The sequence below is a fragment of the Hyla sarda genome, chromosome 8, assembly GCF_029499605.1.
Source record: "Hyla sarda isolate aHylSar1 chromosome 8, aHylSar1.hap1, whole genome shotgun sequence".
NCBI classification, from domain to species: domain Eukaryota; kingdom Metazoa; phylum Chordata; class Amphibia; order Anura; family Hylidae; genus Hyla; species Hyla sarda.
In genome coordinates, this window is record NC_079196.1 from 170,265,247 (window position 1) to 170,286,158 (window position 20,912).

General features: G+C 42.8%; 2 protein-coding genes across 2 annotated transcripts in view; both read right to left on the reverse strand.

The window, feature by feature from the left end:
• Positions 1–5,950: 5,950 nt before the first annotated feature.
• On the reverse strand, positions 5,951–6,820 carry LOC130284479 (hemoglobin subunit alpha-2-like). The gene is made up of 3 exons (XM_056534872.1): positions 6,664–6,820; positions 6,306–6,510; positions 5,951–6,182 (listed from the first exon to the last, which is right to left on the reverse strand). The coding sequence occupies exons 1-3, from the start codon at positions 6,756–6,758 to the stop codon at positions 6,054–6,056; spliced, it is 429 nt and encodes a 142-aa protein (XP_056390847.1). The 5' UTR covers positions 6,759–6,820; the 3' UTR covers positions 5,951–6,053.
• Positions 6,821–6,864: 44 nt separating this feature from the next.
• Positions 6,865–20,912, reverse strand: part of LOC130284478 (pejvakin-like) — a 63,012-nt gene continuing 48,964 nt past the window's right edge. Inside the window, exon 5 of the mRNA XM_056534871.1 lies at positions 6,865–6,989. Coding sequence (XP_056390846.1) covers positions 6,973–6,989 — 17 coding nt within the window. The 3' untranslated portion in view covers positions 6,865–6,972. The remainder of the gene's footprint in view (positions 6,990–20,912) is intronic.

A 20,912-nucleotide genomic window follows, 5' to 3' on the forward strand; every position in this document is an offset into this window, starting at 1 on the left:
GATTACATGATGTATTGAGAGAATTGAGAATCAATTAATCGGAATCAAAGAGTTAATGTTTTAATAACATATTTCCAGACAAAGCAACAGCCACATGCAAAGGATTCCCAGCTCTGTCACTTTAAAGATTTAAAGATACATTGGGACCTTGGTGCAGTATTGGGACTATTCAAAAATATATCACTCACATTTTTGCATTTTTTTGGTGGTCACTTGGTGGTACACACATGTAGTAGAGCTAATGGGGGGAGATTTTCCAAATCCTGTGCAGAGAAACAGTGGAGCAGTTGCCCATAGCAACCAATCAAATGGTTTCTTTCATTTTTTTAAAAAGCCTCTGAAACATTAAAGCGGGAATCTGGTTGGTTGCTATGGGCAACTGCTCCTGGGTCCTCTGCACTATCTCCCCCAAAGCATCTCATGCCATTTTCCTATTGGTACAGAATGCTTGTTCTTGGACAATGTAACCTGTATATACAACAAAGGCTGATATTGAGGGTTCTGATAGCAGTATACTGCATCACAGAGAACTAGGTCAGACTAGGACTAATAAAATAGCCATTATACCATACGTAAATAAACACATAACCGTAGGTGCATTCCTTTTTTTCTCAGACTCCATGAGGGCCCATCCTTCATGATCCACCTAGTGCCCGTTTCTTAGTTCTCAGCTTAAGACCCCTTCTCATTTCTTGTCTCAACCACAATACATCCTTTATGTGTCTGGTCATCAGCTCGGCACCCTCACAGTCCTGATCCCAAGCATGGCACCACCCCTAATTCTTGATGCCCAGAATGGCACACATTGGAACATCTTGGTCTTCAGCATGACACTGCTTCTCATTTTGGGCCCCCAGCATGGCACTCCATTAGATTTCTTGCCCCCAGCATGGCAACCCCTTATACTTTTTATCCCCATCATGGCAATGCTTCTCATGGAATCCCATTCCTTCTCCCCAGCATGGCACCCCCTCACATTCCTAGTCCAGCACCCTTTCATATTCCGGGTCCCAGCATGGCAACACTTTTAGTTTCTGCTCCCCAGCATGCCCCCCCCCCTCCCCATTGCTTGTTGCCAGCATAACACCCCATTCTGTTCTCCACCATGGCATCCCCTCACATTCCTAGTCCAGCACCCTTTCATATTCCGGATCCTAGCATGGCAGCACTTTTAGTTTCTACTCCCCAGCATGCCCCCCCCATTACCTGTTGCCAGCATAACACCCCATTCTGTTCCCCACCATGGCATCCCCTCACATTCCTAGTCTAGCACCCTTTCATATTCCGGATCCCAGCATGGCAGCACTTTTAGTTTCTGCTCCCCAGCATGCCCCCCCATTACCTGTTGCCAGCATAACACCCCATTCTGTTCCCCACCATGGCATCCCCTCACATTCCTAGTCCAGCACCTTTTCAGATTCTGGGTCCCAGTATGGCAGCACTTTTAGTTTCTACTCTCCAGCATGCCCCCCCCCCCCCCCATTACTTGTTGCCAGCATAACACACCATCCTGGTCCCCACCATGGCACCCCCTCACATTCCTGGTCCCAGCATGGCAACAATTTTGCTTTAAAATTATTATTTTTTTAAATGCAACAACAAAAAAACACATTTAAAAAACATAATAGCTACAAAATGCTGCATCATGGATAAACTGCCAGTAAGCCAAAAAACACCTCAAGTAAGAAAAACACCATAAACAAAAACATTGTAGGTAAAGTATTTTATTTCGTACATTTGGCCAAAATACATTCTTTATAGTGTTTTTTTTCCCTGGCATTCTTTTCAGAAAACAACATTTTTATTACTTTTTTTCATGCATTTTCAGCAATTGTTGTTCTTGAGTTGTAAAATCTGCAGTTGTGGCTCTGCAATTTTTACAACTTCAAATTCACAGCTGCAGATTTTTAAACTTTAAAGGAGTACTCCGGCGCTAAACATCTTATCCCCTATCAAATGGATAGGGGATAAGATGTTAGATTGCAGGAATCTCCTGCTGGGGGCCCCCGCGATCTCTCCTCCGGGAATCGCTCTGTGGCTGATGACGGGCGGTGCAGGGGACGGAGTATTGTGACATCCCGGTTCCACCACCTCATGACGACAAATCACACCCCCTCAATGCAAGTCTATGGGAGTGGGCGTGGTGGCCCCACGCCCCCTCCCATAGACTTGCATTGAGGGGGCGGGGCGTGACATCACGATAATCCATGACGAGGGGATAAGATGTTTAGCGCCGGAGTACCCATTTAAAACCACAGTGGATCCTGTGTAAAGATTCCCTTAGGTCTGGTTAACACTGCCAAATTTTCAGACATAATTTCTGCTGTAGATTCCGTGTGCTATGCTAGGACCGCGCAAATTGCATTGCCGTCCCCATAGACTGCAATGCATTTCTAAGCAAAGCCGCTGAATGATCCACTCAGAAATGCATTGCTTTCTGTGGGGACAGCAATGTAGTCTGCGTTGTCCTAGCGCTGCCCACGGGATATCCATAGAGTTATTTTAATGGTGTTTTAGTGGCTTTTTCTCCATCTGTGCACCTGAGAAAACATCATATCTGTGCTGTGATGTCACACATCCAACTTATGTGGATTTCTCCGTAGACTTACCAGCCAAAGCAGTCCTGCTGTTCTGTCCTATTGGGACCAAGATCACCTACAAAATTAAACAGAAACATTTGAAGAATAAGCGTGTTGGAAGCTAGGATCCCTGACCCAATATAAAAAGGTATTCACATATTGCCTTATTGATTTGTGCCCATCTACCGATCAGAGGTCGTGTGTACTGGTGGTACTGGTGGATGGATGTCTGGAATTTTGGGGCTGACCAGATTATTATAATACAATTTTTATATGGCAAAGTAGTTGGACCAATATTATATCAATACTATAATGCGCTCTTTGATGGTGGGTGAGCGCAGAAAGTCAGTGTTTATTTGCCAGTATCAGGACTTATGTATACTCTCCGGTAGTTGTTACTAAGGAACATAAACACAGGGGGATTGTTAACCTTTATATACATATTGCATTAAAAATTCTGTTTGCACTTATTTAAGTGCATAAAAAGACTGTATGTTGTTCAGTATAAAAGAAGCATAACTTCACTAACAAAACATTGTGGTCCGAGTGCTGAGAACAGCAGTTTCCAAGTGTGAATAGAGAGGTAGCGCACTCTTGTGACCACAGCTTCATTCACTACTATGGGACTGACAGTAGTAGTGCGCAAGTCCATAGCAGCAAATGGAGTCCCAGTCATACATGCATGCTACCCCACCACTCACAAGAGGCATTTGGGGACCACCGTTCTCTTGATCAGTGGGAGTCCAAGTCCCCCAGAGATCATACATTTATCAGTTATCCTGGGAGTAGGTGATTAATACTGTAAGGGCATGTTCTCACAATGGAGTTCCGTGTGGAATTCCACATTTGAATTCCGCATAAAGATTATGCAGCAGCAGCAGCACAGTCCCATCAATCATAGACGGTGGAATTTCCGAAGCAGATGTTTCTGCTGCGGAAGTCCCGATTCTGGATTCAGCAGAAAGAATAGACATGTAGAGACGGCACATGTCTGAGCGGTCCTATCGCACCGCTGTCTGGGCAATGTCCTCATACAAATTTTACATGCAGACATTGCCCGTGTGAACATAGCCTCAGGGTGCCAAGCTCTTTCAATAATGACACAAAGGGGCAGATTTATAAATCTGTCTTATAGTAAGATTCTCTTTGTTACCCATAGCAACCTATCATATCAACTTTGATACATTTCTCATACTGCTCTGGTTATATGAAAGCCGAGTTCTGATTGATGGGCAACAATAAGAAACGTATAATAAGACAACTTTTGTTGCAGTCTTCTTCCTGGTTGCCAGTGGTCGACGGGTCACGCTACAGCTCTACTAATTTCTGACGGCACTGATATGCTTGATGGCAGTGTGACATATTGAGCTTTGACATTGGCCTTCTTCTGAATGCCGGGGCTCAATACCACACACTGTAACTCTAGCCTATCACTGGCTGAGGATGGACATCATTGCAGCTCAACCTATCACCGGTCAAAGCAAGACATGGCTGCAGCCCGCGATTAGCTGAGCCGCAGTGTGACGCATCAACCACTGACAGCCAGGAAGAAAAAGACACCGAAAGATGAGAGCAGGCGGCAGGTAAGTCTAAGTTTTTGTTTAACATGATGGCAGCCTGGGAATATTGTTTAAGAAAAATTCTGCAGCAGAGTACCCCTTTAAAACCCCACCACACTTGGGCAATATATATGTACTGGATATTTTATAACTTATTTTCTTGTTTTTTTTTACTGTGGCTCTCAAATATTGTTGTAGCTTCTGCTTTTATTATTATATATAAAAAAGATGAAAAAAAAACAAAACATAAATGCTGTCTGCAATTGACCCTTTAATTATTGGTATCTAAGCAAGACAACCGACATTCACAAGATTAGAAGTTGGTGTAAAATACTTTTATTTGTACATTATTTCTTATGATACATTTTATCATTTTTAATGATCTTAAACATCCAATCAAAAAGAAGGTCTGCAGCAGCTGAGGTGCATATAGTGATGTTCTGCAAGCACTTTATAATACACTCTGCACTTTAGAGGTGGAGCAATTGATATCGGTGAAGGAAATGACTGCACCTGTTAGCTGTCACCGACCTGTTCTACGTGAAGAGATAAGTAGTGTCTGTATGGCGCCACTCATCCCTGAATGACCGTCTGGTTTTTACATCAGAACATTATATTTAGGGCTACGACTAAGGATTACTTTCATAATTGATTAGTTGGCCGATTATTGATTTGATTATTCGACTAATGGGATACAAATAGCCATAGTGTAGAAGAAGATAATTTGGGAGTTAGATTACGGAGGGAGTTAATAAGGGGAGGGGATCGGACCGGGGTCTTCTGTGTGATTTAGGTAAGGGATGCATTGTGTGTTAAGAGAGAGTTAGTGGGGTCAGTTAGATGCTGAGCTTTGAGGAGGTGAAGAGAAGGAGCTTTTCTATTGTATTTAAATATGTATAGTAATTCTTTTAAATATACATTTTTTCCCTTGTAAAGCTATACCCCCCTCCCTGTTTCCTACCTGTGGCCAGATAGGAGGGGCAGCACGTTCCCTGGCTGTCCATTCTAAGTGCCCCCAGCAGACTATTTAGTGAAGAGGGGGCGAGCACACACAATCTTCCAGTTCCTGCATCTTCTTTTTGCAACTATTGTGAGTCTGGCCTTTAGCACAAAGCCTGACAACCAGGGACTCACGATAACTGCAAGAAGAAGAAGATGATGTGTGCTGGGCCCCCTTTTCACTATACAGGCTGCCGAGGACCACAGTTGCATATATACATAGGGATAATTGCTAAGTGTATGTAAACTTTAATTGGCTGACCAACTAATTGACCAATTGATTAATCGATTATGAAAATAGCTGGCAACTAAATTCATAATCGATTAGTTGTTTCAGCCCTAGTGTTATTTATGTAAATATTTTTTAACAAACCTTCACATTTATATTATTCATGTGAATAACATATTAAAGGGGTATATCCTCAATTTAAATGATCCCCTATCCATAGAGTAGGGGTTAATTAGATAATGAGTGATAGTCCGACTACTAAGACCGCTGCAGATAACCTAGTTACCCCCTACTCTGTAGATAAGGGATAGCTTTAACTGGAAATACCACATTAAGTGTATGTGAACCATTCTGACATAATTATAGCCCCTATAGGTATAGTGTGTTTTGAGGGTGATAGGAAATACATTGCTTTATTTCCCCTAATGTAACTGATCATTTTCTATGCAGATAACCACAGTAATACAACCACTGTAATAGGAGGAGCACTAAATACAATCATTTATTCACCATGTTAACCCTTCATGTTACCCTAACAGTAATTCACTTCATAAAGTATACCACAAAAACAAGGGACACGTGAATTAAAATTGTAATTCACTTTATTTCATATGTTCTCAGTCAGATGTCACAATCAGCCATTGGAAGGTTTATGATGTTGATGAAACCTCTGTCATCTTGACACATTTAACGGTACTTAGATGTCAGAGCGCATCCAACGGCAGCCAGGAACTTGTCCAGAGCCTGGTGAGTGAGAGAGTCAAATTTGTCAGGGTGGTGTATAGCAATTGTAACCAAGATGTGGTGAGCCAGGATCTGCAAAAGAAAGAAACACATTAATATGCTTTGTCAATATCCTAGAATGCAATGAGATGCATTACATAGCTAGTCAATGGCACCAATGCCTTACTACTGAAGCAGTTTCTATGTAAAACTTACTGTGAAGTTTCCAGGATCCACTCTCAGGTCAAAGGCATGGAGGTCGCTCAGGTTACTCAGGGCTCCCTCAATGTTGTCCAGGTGTTGTGCAGCCTTTGTCAGGGCATCAAATACTTTCTTGCCATGAGCTCTGATATCAGGAGAATCCTTATGCAAGTCAAAGTTAGGGAAGTAAGTCTTGGTCTGGGGAGAGGAAAGGAACATCCTAAAAAAAAAAAAAAGACAATAACGTTAGGAAAATAATCAAACAGAGTAAATACATGACGGTATACAAAATGTCTACATTTAAACACCACGGTCCACCGGACCTTCCTCCCCTATACTATACAACAAATAACTAAAACAACATGTACTGTACCTGTAGAGAGCTTCTGCTCCATATTGATCAGCATGGGCTGCAATAGGTGTCCAGATGGCCTGGATGAGTCCTTTGTTGTCAGCGTCAAGAGCCATGGTTGCTTGTGTACAGATTTAGTAGTGCAGACCAGTAATACATGTCCCTACATCTAGCTTTTTATAGGGTTCTAATGATGATTATCAGCTTGATGGTGAACGCCTCCTTCTTCATCTATTGGGTTAGCAAACCACATAGCTCCTCTTGGACTTCCCAAAGCTTCCACACCCAACTGCCTTGGACCAACTCCAAGACTAGCCACCCAGCCCAGTGCTAATATTTTTTTTTTCCTTTAAAATTAAATGTAGATAGTTACAATATAATGAAATAAAATATGTAAATGTTAAGTTTATAAACATAACAATTTAGTTGTATAAATTGTTGAGAATTTATATTATTTATCATCACATTCTTAAAATGATATTTCCAGGGTTATTTTTTTGTTTTGTTAAATCACACATACAGGTATTTCTATGTGTTCATATTACATAAAGTGAAATGCATCATGCAATGTTTTTGTAGTATAGGGGTGATAAATATATATATATATATATATATATATATATATATATATATGTGTGTGTGTGTGTGTGTGTGTGTGTTGTTGTGGATTTTTTTTTTTAAGATCTACAGCTTGTGAGAATGAGAGAAATATACCCTTAGTAGAAAATGTACACATTTATATTTTAGAGTGCTTATATGTAAATATTTAGGTTAAGTAGAAAGAAAAGACATAAGGATTGGTATTATAGGAAATGATTGAAACTATAATAACAAAATTATGGAGAAAAAAATAAGGATAAAAAGAATAATCACCAATAAATAAACTCTAGAAAATATATCTTAAAACAAATCAATGTACAAAATGAATCGAGCCATACAAAGCCAATAGCAAATAAATCATCCATATTCTTTCCTATAGAAAAAGCTCATTAAAACCAAAATGTATTTATAACCCCCCCCTTATATACTAAGAATCTTTATAATAAATATAAAAAATAACATATATATATATATATATGTATATATATATATATATATATATATATATATGTATATACATATATTAGAATATAAAGTCTAGAATATAACGCTCACATACCTTCTTAACTTCTAGAGCAGTGATTCTTAACCCAGGGGTTCGGTAAGTCAGTCTCGCGGGTTCGGCGGGGGAGGTTGCAGCAGGACAGGTAAACCAAGCAATTGCTTGGAGCCCCGAGCTGGCCCGGGGCCCCGAGCAGAGACGGTGTTTGCCCGTCCTGTAGCGATGGGGAAATTCCCCCATCACTTTTAACTCCCTGAGGCCCCGCGTTAAGTTTAAAAACGCAGGGGCCGCCGGGACATAGCGCACGCCGGGATGTCACTGACGTCCCGTGCGTGCGCCCATAGAAATGAAGGCGCCGAGGACCGGAGGATAGAGAAGGAGGAAGACGTGCGCTAGCCAGCTTGGTAAGTGACCAGCGGCACGTCATCTTCGGTGCTCCGACCACCGGTCCTGAGACCTACTGCTATAGCCGGAGCACTGAAGTGGGCAGTACACAGGCATACAGCCTCCAGCCATACACTGTATATGGCTGGAGGCTGTATGTCTGTGGAGGAACACTGCCTGCCTAATGTGGGGGAACACTGCCTGCCTAATGTGGGGGAACACTGCCTGCGCCTAATGTGGGGAACACTGCCTGCCTAATGTGGGGGAACACTGCCTGCCTAATGTGGGGATACACTGCCTGCCCCTAATGTGTGCGGGAACACTGCCTGCACCTAATGTGTGGGGGAACACTGCCTGCACCTAATGTGTGGGGGAACACTGCCTGCGCCTAATGTGTGGGGGAACACTGCCTGCGCCTAATGTGTGGGGGAACACTGCCTGCTCCTAATGGTTTTGTTCATTTTGTGCCCCTATGTATGTATGTTTTGAATTTGAAAAAATCATATTTTATTTTTCCAATTAAGAGGGGTTCGGTGAATGCGCATATGTAACTGGTGGGGTTCAGTACCTCTAACAAGGTTAAGAACCACTGCTCGAGAGCAACAAATGATATGTATCAACACTCCCCCTTTGCCCTATTTAAAACACTGAACTCCTGCAAAGTGCAATGTTTTGTGTTAGAATTATAAAAATATTGCATGTGTTGGATTAAAAGGGTTATGCAGTTATAGAGAAACTCAGAAACGTTTCTTACAAAATTGGCACCACCCCTCAGGTTGTGTGTGGTATTACAACTTGGCTCCATTTACTTCAGTTCTGTTTTTCAAATCCTGCTCCTCCATCCAGTGAACAAACATGTTTAGTAAATCTTCATACATTTTCTAAATAGTCTTACCTATAGACTCCAAATTAGGTTTTACATGTGATCATGTCTTTCATGTAATCATCACAGCGCCCAAATTTACGGAATCTTAGAGAGATTAGATGGGTAGAAAATCTATACTGACTGCATCTGTAGTTGCCTCTCACTATAAAATCCCCAGTTATAGCTAGGTGAATGCATCCCAAACCCATCTCATATATTCCTAATACACCTTGTTTGTAGCATCTGTTTGTATCCATTTGCATACATTTTAAAGGTAGGGTCACACACAGCGCATACACAACATATTTGATGCTGTGAAAAATTTGCCGCGCAGCGGAAATATACTGCATTTTCTCCTATGAGCAGACAAACAGTGCTCGCCCTTCCCCCCAAAGCAATAAGGTGGTGGGCTGTGCGTCACAGTTACATCAGGTCAAGCTTTGGACCTCACTGCACACACAGGGCTGTGGTAGGGAAAGCCAATGCTCATACCAAATACCACATACGCACATACGCAACGTACACACTGCCAACAGATTCCTTGCAGCGTCATATATACTGCATATGCGCTGTGTGTTTTGCAAAAACTGTAAAGCAAGCAAAAAAACACACACAAAAAAAAATTACAAAATGTATACCACACAATACATCACTAATATACTTCTATGGGGAATAAAATGCCTATATCACAGCATACAATTTTTTTGTGGTGCAGAAGTGGTGCATGCCAAACATTTATGTTCCACATGAACTTGGTGGGGGTCGAATCACTGGACTTGTTTTCCTTTATTCTCTGAATAGATGGTAACTTCTTCAGATGGGAAAACTTTTTTAGGTATTTCACAAAATCAGAAAATTCTTCAAACACATCGGGGGAGATTTATCCAAACCTGTCCAGAGGAAAAGTTGCTGTGTTGCCCATAGCAACCAATCAGATTACTTCTTAATATTGCAGAGGCCTTTTAAAAAATGAACAAGCGATCTGATTGGTTGCTATGGACAACTCAGCAACTTTTCCTTTGGACAGGTTTTCATAAAGCTCTTTTATGATTATTGACATCATATAAACCATATTCCGCCACAGATGTGCTAAAAAAAAATGATTACAAATGTGGGGGATCCCCATTACAACAGCTGCATTCTGGAAGGACCATCTGCTATTCATTTCAGTTTGACGACAGGTCCACCATAATTCTTACATTGCAGGCTGTTCCAGCAAACCCCAGGCTGTTCATTCATCTTTATCACGCTTCTATTTACAGTGTCTAAAGACATCTCTATATACAGTGACCCCCCCGACCTACGATGGCCCCGACATACGATCATTTCAACATACGTGAAGGCAGCATCAACATACGATGCTTTTGTATGTCGGGGCCATTGCATAAACGGCTATCCGGCAGCGCAGACTGCTTCAGCTGCCACCGGATAGCCGTTTACGGTGCCCCGTGTGGTCCGCTGACTATCACTTACCTGTCCTCGGGGCTCCGGCGCGTCCTCTTCAGGATCCTCTGCATCGGCGGCGCTCTCCATCATCGTCATTACTTCGCTGCGCACACGTCCCGTCATCCAATAAGAGCGGCGTGCGTAGCGACGTGATGGCGACGACGGAGAGTGAGGATGCCGGTGAAGCAGAGGCCTTGCCGGAGCGTCGGGGACACACAGGGGACGTGGCGACAGCGATGGAGGGCAACATCCAGGGCAGAGGTGACGAGCGGTGATGGTTCTGAGCGGCGATGACACGTGAGTATAACCTCCAATACCAGTGGTCTTCAACCTGCGGACCTCCAGATGTTGCAAAACTACAACTCCCAGCATGCCCGGACAGCCGTTGGCTGTCGGGGCATGCTGGGTGTTGTAGTTTTGCAACATCTGGAGGTCCGCAGGTTGTAGACCACTGTCCTATACTTTACACTGCACGGATCCCTCAACATATGATGGTTTCAACAAATGATGGTCCATTTGGAACGGATTACCATCGTATGTTGAGGGACCACTGTACTAGTGTACTGCCGGCTGGGCACCTCTGAGGCATTTTGACAGTGAGTCCTTGGCTTTACTGTATACGTCTCATGGTAATTGTAGTTCCTCTAATAAATGTACAGTAACAGTGCCAGCTTTCTAACTAGAGATGAGCGAACTTACAGTAAATTCAATTCGTCACGAACTTCTCGGCCCGGCAGTTGATGACTTATCCTGCATAAATGAGTCCAGCTTTCCGGTGCTCCGGTGGGCTGGAAAAGGTGGATACAGTCCTAGGAAAGAGTCTCCTAGGACTGTACCCACCTTTTCCAGCCCACGGGAGCACCTGAAAGCTGAACTAATTTATGCAGGAAAAGTCATCAACTGCCGAGCCGAGAAGTTCGTGATGAATCGAATTTACTGTAAGTTCGCTCATCTCTATTTCTAACCTATCATGTACAGTAATTTCACACAGTATTAACTCAAATTAACTCCATAAAGCTAACATTCTAGATTGAAACAACCAACTCGCACAAAATATGTTGTGTCTGCATGTGAAAAGTATTTTTTTTAATGAATTTATACTGGAGAAATTGGGAAAAAAAAAATAAATGAATTAAATTGGAAATAAGCACCATTGGTAATGTCGCTGTTTTCCTGGGGTTGTTCGGCATCAAAACATGAAGTCTGCAATCATTTATCTTTCTCTCTTGGCTGTTGATGACTCAGCGTTTTCTGATGACAAGGAAGGCAAATTCATATCTCCTCCAAGAAGGGGAATTATTACGATGAATATGTGCAGTTGCAGCAGAGCTGAGGTTGTTACTTATTGGAATGGCTCATGTTCTCTTGAGGTTCAGGTCACGGACATTTCCTTTAGAATTTCTATTAATGATGGAAAGCTGTTCTGGCTTACTTACAGCAAAACAGTACCAAACCTTGATATTACCACCACTACGATTCACAGATGGAATGAGGTTTTTGTTGTTTTTAAAAAAAAAAAAAAATTTTTTTTGCGGAAATACAGTGTTTTCCTTTCTCCAAACATAACTCTTCCCATTAAAACCAGACAGCTCAATGTTAGTCTTGTCTGTCTATAAAGCATTGGGCCTCCTGGCTTGTTTAGGTGTTCTTAAGAAACTGCAGACGGGCAACAATGTTTGTTTGGAGAGCAGCAACTCTCACCTTAAATAATGCCATGCACACCATAGTTATTCAGTGTCCACCTGATGTGGACTCAATAAAATTAGCTGTGAGAAAGGCTTGATTACCTAACCCCATGACAGACCTTGACCATGATCTGCATAGAGCCTGTAACCAGAACTAAGCTCGAAAAACTTACCTGAAGACTACCTGAACTGTACCGACAGCAATACCATGAACTACCCACCAACTGGACTTGTTGCGGGTAATCGATCCTCACATAACCATTGTGCCTGCAGACGGGCCAGGACTACAAGTAGACAATGGGGGAGATTTATCAAAGGATTTAGACTGTTTTTTCTTGTCTAAATTTGTCGCACAGAAAGTCGCAGTCTAAATCTGTGCGACTTTTCTGTGACTTTTGCTCTAGAGGATTTTTAGAACATGCTAGTCTATTTTAGACTGAAATGCATTGAAAAATTCATTGGTGCTGAATTTATCAAAAGCGACTTTTCAGCGACAAGTCGCATCTGCTGAAAGTACGCCGAAATGTCAGACCATGTTGGAGCAGGTTTAAATATAGACTAAAGCATAGATCATGCAGTCTGTGCACAGAATTTATCAAGAGCTGTGCGCCATTTGATAAATTAGGCACACAATAGACCAGCCAAACACTCTGTAGTTTGGTCTATATTGATGCGGGACATAGACAACTTTGATAAATATCCCCCAATGTGCCTATCCACCTGACAGGTCTTACATGCCATCGACTACACTCGCATAACCCCTTCCTGGACACTAAACCCCACCTTAAACCGCCAAACTTCTGCCTCAAAAATGAACTCTTAGGTGACGTTGTGCCGCGAGAGACAGATAACTTAATTCCCATCGGGCCTGTAAAAATTACAGTCCCTTGCGTAACCCTTGTACCTGTAGGTCTATTCAAGAACCACCATGCCTGAAGCTTCACCAGGTCTTTTTCATAACCATCGTGCCTGTATATGTGACAGGTCTTCTCGTAACCATTGTACCTGTAGATGTGACAGTACTTTGCGTAACCCTTGTGCCTGTGCACGTGGCAGGTCTGGCATAACCATAGTTTTTTTTTGTTTTGTTTTGTTTTTTAATAACCAACTATGTGTCAATAGTATAAATGCCTCGAGCATATGGACAGTGAAAAGTCGTAAATGTGTAAAACAGTATGAATACTATGAGCATATGAACCACATATCATGGCTTATGAATCGTGTAAATACCATACAAGTACAAGAATAATATAAATGCCATGGGCCTATAAACAAGCATATAATTACCACTGCCATGAGCTGGTGAACAATATAAATACTGTGGGCTAATGTACAGTATAAATACCATGAGCGTATAACATGTATAACATGCCATGAGCTTATTAAAGTATGAAATGCTATGGGCCTAAGAATAGTATAAACCATCACAAGTGTATGAACAGTATAGCGGCCATGAGCGTATGAATAGCATAACACTGAGCGTATGATCAGTATAAATATTATGAACATATGCATAGTATAAATACCATGACCGTATGAAAAGTATATATGCCATATATATGCCAAACTACAGCATAAATACTAAGCGCGTATGTATAGTATAACTGCTATAAGAGTATAAACATATACCTACCAAGAGCGTGTAAATATTATGAGTGCCATAAACATGTGAAAAGTATAAAAAAAATGCCACAAGCGTGTGAATGGAATAAAACCAATGAGCGTATGAACACACTGGCCGGCATTTATCATTGTAGGTGTAAGTGAAGCATTTTTTAACACCTTTATTTTGTGTGCTGGTAATGTGTAGGGGCACCAAATGTATTAAATGGATACAGAGCATTTGATAAATTTTGTGCAGGTCACATTTTCTGAAATTTCTCTCTTCACATACACCAAAAAGCTAAACTAAGTCTGGGCTGGTGTAGTTTTAGAGACTTTTCAGTGGCTTTGCGCCTTTTTTTGCGCCTTTTTACAAAAAGGTGCAGTTCCTTCAATATCATGTGTATTGCCAAAATCGGTGGATTGCAAGACAAAATCTGCAGAAATGTGTAGATCAAAAGGCGCAAAAAAGGCGCAAATAAAACTCTGCTTGTGCCTTTTTTGCGCCATTTGTAGGCACATTAAACAGACACAGCCTATAAGCGTGTAAACAGTATGAATATCATGAGCATCCATTAACAGAATAAGGCCATAAGAGTATGCATGATATGCAAACCATGAGCGTATCAACAGTATAACTGCCACAAACGTGTATGAAGAGTATAAAATGCCATTAGTGCATTGACATAAATGCTACGACATAATACAATAAAAAGCTGCTTAACAAACACATTTAAACAGCTATTGTGGACTCAACACGTATATCTACTGAAAACGCTATCAGGATAACACACAACAAATGTTATGAAAACGTATACGCACCGACCGCAACAGCTGTATAATTACTAATGTTAAGAACGTATGTGCCCCAAATGCTATGAATGTATATGCACTGCAGACACTATAATGGCTACAAAGGTAAATGCACTGTAAACACTATAATGTGTGAAAACTAAATGAAATGAACATTTGCGCACTGTAAATGCTACCATGACAATAAACACCTATACACAGTATCAAAGTTACAAGCGGATGTACAGTATAACAGCACAAGCATATGAACAGTATAATAATACCAGCATATGTAAGCTATCAGCATAAGTACCATATGAAGCTACGAGCGTATGTATGTGTGAATGCTACAAGTGTATGAACAATAAACTTACTAACATACTGTGGCAGTGTGGCAAGGAAAGGGTGTATTTCCCTTGCTATCTCTGCAGAATGCTCCACCTGTGGCCTGATTAATGAGGTATCAGGAAGGGAAAGTGTGTGTTTTAAAAGGAAAAGAGACAGAATAGTTGGGGCTCTTCCTAGGAGACAGCATGTGGGCTGTAGGGAAGAGACAGAGGCTGCTGAGGAGTACACAGCCCGAGCTATGAGGGGCTCAAAGAAAGTGATAAGAAATGTGAGTAGAAGGTTGCAGGGGACATATGTTTAACCGGCTGAGGGAAGCTCAGCGGTTGTTAGTCAGGACAAGCTGATCTGTGTAGTCAGTGACCAGACGGTCTAGGATTTTGTTTGTTCCTGCTTTTTGTTTATTTCTTTCCCTGCAACCTGTGTAATAAAACTGGCAAGGTGCCAGATTTGCATTAGAACCGTTTGCTTGCTGGTTTATTGAGAAGAAACGCATCCTGTGGCGTGGTCCAGGACGATCCCCGAGCTAATCCCCAAGGAGGAATCCTTACAATTGGTGTCGGATGCGGGCAAACACGTTGCTAGGAGCAACCAGTGGTCGAGTTGCAGTGAAGTTGTTGCCAAGAGAAAACTACCGTGCATGGTGCAAGGGTGTACTCTTTCTCAGAGAGGAGACAGTGGGACGAGCCCAGCTGTGGAGTACAAGAGCAGGACTGCGCCTGTGGTGAAGTTGTTGCTAGGGGCAACAGATCGCATCAAGCGAGTGGGCACTCTTTCTCAAGTAAGGAGACAGGTGGACGGGCCACCTGCAGAGTGCAGATTACGTTTTGAGACTGTGTATAAAGGCGTTGCTAGGGGCAACGGAAAAATTTTGTTGGCAAGCGGCTGACATTTCGGCAGAGGACTATACTGTGTTTGCAAGGTTTGAAGTGTTGCAAGATGGATGTCCTGATAAGTGCTTTGTTGCAGACTGCTGCAGCACAAGAGGAAGCAAGCTTTGCAGAGTTTGAAAGGATTGCTACACATGAGGCATGGCCCAAGACACACTGGGGAAACTTGGTGTTTGGATTCATTGGAGGAGATGCCCAAAAAGTTCATTGTGAACTGGATCCAAAGATCTTACGGGACTATGAGAAAGTCAAGACAGAGATCCTGACTAAAGTGGGAGTAAGCCGCGCTGCAAGACTACAGTGTGCACTGCAGCCTAACAGTGATGCTGGGTTTAAAGTTGCAGAGCAACTTAAAGAGCAAGTGGAGCGATGTTCTGCAGCAGAGAAGCTGGTGAGAGGTGTCCAGCACCAGCCCTTAACTGATTGGACGGCAAGAGATTCTGGTAAGACTGTTCCAGGGGTTATGGGGGCCATGTTTAGTGACTATGAGACTGTGCATAAAAATGATGGGACTGTGCATAAAAAAGCTGAGTCGGAGGGTGGTGTTTCCCTAGTTGACTGTGTGAACAGTGTTCAAGGTGGTACCAACCTATGTCCAGTTGCAAAATCATGTGAGGGTGGGGAACCCCTCATGAAGACTGATGAGACTGTTCACACTGTGCAGATCGGATTGAAAAAATCTGGTGAACAGAAAATGTTAAATACAGGACTGGGAGAAAATGTAACAAAACACACTTTGCCTGAGTTAGGTCCTAGTGCTATGAACTGTCCTGTAAATTTTGAACATGTGCAATCTGATAATGTTTTTGTTGAAAAACTTATGTTGTGTTCAGATGTAAAGAGAACTGCTGCCACCTCTGACAGGACAAAAGAAAACCTGTGTGAGCTGGAAATAGAAGGTAAAAAGATGACAGTTTTGTTAGACCCAAGATGTGTAATAAGTCTGGTAAAGTCCAGCAGGAGAAAGCCAGACCCTGCTATAGTGTCTATGCAGGCTGGTATTTGGGGTTATAAAACGGTTAATGTCTGTATTTCTACTCCCTATGGTACTATAGGTCATAAGGTTGCAATAGAGCCCTCCTTGGAGTATGATGTAGTACTGGGGACGGATTTTCCATTTTTTCAGCAATTATGGGAAGACTGTCAGGTGACTAGAGCGGGTACACCTGATAGGCCCACAACACTTGACTTGCATCACACATTAGAGGAGAGTTACTCAGCAGAGGCTGAGGACGGGGAGTGTCAGCAGTTACTAGATGTAGGTCAGATAGGGGTCTGCCAGACTGCTGGGGGAGCTGAAGACCAGACCATGAGTCAAGTCCAAGAGGATCCAGCGACTCAAGTGACAAGTGTGCCTCTGACTGAAACAGAATCTTCAGTGAAACCAGAAATGGATCAGGTACAGGAACATGGGTTCCATCCGCCAGCTGAAGATAAGCCCAAGGTGGGGCTAGAGTTGCGCGGTCATCTGGAAGAGGTGACTGGAAAAGAAGCTACAGAGATGTCTGTGGATAATGCAGAAGTACTGAAGAGAGTACATGTGGAGCTGGGTGCTGTGCTTACTGTCACAGACAGAGTCCTGAGTGAAGGAGATGTGATGTCTGGACCAGAGATGGATAGTGACCAGGAAGGTCGAACCACTGGACCAGATGTTGTTGCAGACCCAGGAGCCCTAGACCTTTCTGCTGGGCAGCAGAGAGACAGTGTTGAAGTGAAAGAGAAGTCTGCCAGTGAGCAGAGAGACAGTCCAGAGAGACTGTCCAGGAACTACCCTGAAGCCCAAGTGGCCAAGACCCTTGAAAAGGGGGAGACTACTCCTAAAGGTGGAAAAGAGTCTGAACGAGTTGGCTTGAAGGAAGAGACAGGCCAAGCACAGGTGACTGTCAGAGGACAAGAGAATGTCACAAGGTCCAGCAGTGAGAGTAAGGAGACCGCTGTAAGTAAGAGATCTCGGAAAAAACGCGCTGGTCTTGGTAAAAAAAGGGAGCAGATCCAGAACCTTGAAGAAACCTTACAGATGGTTTCTGCTAAATTGTCTCAAAAGGAAGAAGTAGTTCATCACCTGACAGAGGAAAAAACGCTTGCAGACTTGAATAAAGAGCAGGAAGCGACGCTTCAGCTGCAGAAAGATATGGAGCGCCACAAAAGTAAGTTGGCGGCTCTGCAGGATGAACTGTCCCGCTCCCAGGGTCTTATGACCAGCAAGGAGAGAGAATTGGAGATTCTGGCCAAGCAGATCTCATTCAAGGATGAAGAAGTGAATGTCCTGTGTGGGGCATATCTGGCTCTACAAAGTGATCACAAGGCTAGGTTGGTAGCCATGGAAGAGTTGGAGAAGGAGAAAGTGGTAATGGCTCATAAGGTGCAGAGCCTGGAGGCGCAGAACGAAACGCATATTAAGTCTTGCGCAGCTGCCTTGGATTCACTGGGTACTCAGCTCTCTGAACAAGAGGCTCAGCTAAAAGTCTATGAGCAGAAAGTGTCCAAGATGGCGCAACTGAATAAAGGCAATGAGCAGATGAGAGAACAACTGCTGTCCCTGGAGGATACTGTCAAAAACTTGACAGAATTGCTGGAAAGTGAGAAGAGGAACTCTGCTAAGCTCAAGAGTGAGCAGCAGAAATGTTTAAAGCTGGAAGGGGACATGAAGGTCCTAAAAGAAAGTCGTGACCAAGCTATAGTAGAACTGGCTAACGAGAGGTTAAAAGTGTCTCAGATGGAAACTGAGGCCAAAGCCACAGCCGTCCGTGTAAAAGAAAAACTGCTTGTGGGGCAAAAGCTACTGGAGACAGGGATGCTTTCTCTAAAAAAGGCGGAGTCTGAACAATGGACACAAGAAACAGTAGAGTCTGAAGACCATGAGAAGAAGCCATATGAAAGGTCCTCTGAAGCTGAGACTGAGGTGAAACCATTTGGGAAGTCCTCTGAAGCTGCAGAGCTATTGACATTGCATGGTGAAAATTCTGAGGCAGAGAAGTTCTCTGAGGTAGAAGTTAAACCAGAGATAACTGCAGAAGCTGCAAGTAAAGTCAGTGACACATCTGAAGGTGCAGGTGAAAAACTGGCTAAAGGCGCCAAGAGTTCTCAGCCTAAAAATGAGCCTGTGAAAGTCGGTGTCCCTAAAGAAAGGGCTAATAAGAAAGCAGAGTCCTTAAAAAGAGGTCACTGTGATAGAAGACTGGGTCGTGGTGGAAACCCTGAGAGGCACTGGATTAGAAAACACTGGAAGAAAGTCCGCAGAAGTAGAATTTGGAGAAGAGTCCGTCTCAAGGAGAAGATGGACAGGTGCATTAAAGGGAAGCCTCCTGAAATTGTGGAGGATGACTTAGAAGACCTGCAAATGGGTGATCCAGGCTCGGTTGGCCACCAGCAAAGTTCGTGCAATGGTCATACCAGTGACAGAAGAAGACAATGGCTTAGAGCATCTGCCTTGTCCGCACCTAGTGTCCAGAGCACTGCACAGACCAAGATGAAGAACCTGGTGTTGGAAAGGTGTGACATGAATGGAGCTTTTTACAAGGAAATTGTCAAAGGTGACCAAAATTCTTGTGCTCGGTGGCTGATGAAAGTGCGAATGAAAGAAGGGTGCACCATTGAAGTGGTGCAGATAAAATCTACTGATGAAGGAAGCCAATTGCCTCAAAACCTGTTGGACGTAGCTGTTCAAGGAAAAGGAAAGGCAGTTGGACTCTGCCTTTTGAATACAAGTGCTCCTTCCCGGTGGTCTGAGCAGAGGGGGGGGATATGTGGCAGTGTGGCAAGGAAAGGGTGTATTTCCCTTGCTATCTCTGCAGAATGCTCCACCTGTGGCCTGATTAATGAGGTATCAGGAAGGGAAAGTGTGTGTTTTAAAAGGAAAAGAGACAGAATAGTTGGGGCTCTTCCTAGGAGACAGCATGTGGGCTGTAGGGAAGAGACAGAGTCTGCTGAGGAGTACACAGCCCGAGCTATGAGGGGCTCAAAGAAAGTGATGAGAAATGTGAGTAGAAGGTTGCAGGGGACATATGTTTAACCGGCTGAGGGAAGCTCAGCGGTTGTTAGTCAGGACAAGCTGATCTGTGTAGTCAGTGACCAGACGGTCTAGGATTTTGTTTGTTCCTGCTTTTTGTTTATTTCTTTCCCTGCAACCTGTGTAATAAAACTGGCAAGGTGCCAGATTTGCATTAGAACCGTTTGCTTGCTGGTTTATTGAGAAGAAACGCATCCTGTGGCGTGGTCCAGGACGATCCCCGAGCTAATCCCCAAGGAGGAATCCTTACAATACATATAGAATGCAATATAATGTTGCAAACGTATGTGCCATATAAGGCTACAAACTAATGAACCAAAGATAATGAGAATAAGTACAGTGACTACGAGCGCAAACTACAGTAAGCTACGAGCATGTATTCTGTATAAATGGCAACAGGGTATAACAGTGTAAGCTCTATTGGCGTATGAATGATACAAACAAATGTATAGGGAAACTACTAGCATACGCCCAGTATTACAACTAGTAGCATATGCACAGTATAACAACTACTAGCGTATACCCAGTATAAAAACTACAAACGTATGCACCGTATAACAACTACTAGCGTATGCCCAGTATAACAAGTACTAGCGTATGCACCGTATAACAGCTACAAGCATATGCACAGTATAACAACTACTAGTGTATGCACAGTATAACAACTACTAGCGTATGCTCAGTATAACAAGTACTAGCGTATGCACCGTATAACAGCTACAAGCATATGCACAGTATAACAACTACTAGTGTATGCACAGTATAACAACTACTAGCGTATGTCCAGTATAACAAGTACTAGCGTATGCACCGTATAACAGCTACAAGCATATGCACAGTATAACAACTACTAGCGTATGCACAGTATAACAACTACTAGCGTATGCACAGTATAACAACTACTAGCGCATGTACAGTATTAGCGCCTAAAGCTACGATTATAAGTAAAATAACCACGAGTGCATGTAAGTATGAATGGAACTAACGTATGTACCCTATTAATTCTATGAGCGTTTTTTTTTAAACCAAGCTAACACCCCTACGATTACGATTGAACACCATGAGAGCGTATGAATGGAAATGACCACTATGAGATCATGTGCTGGAAATAACCAATATGATATACATGCATGACTACCACAAGAGTGTA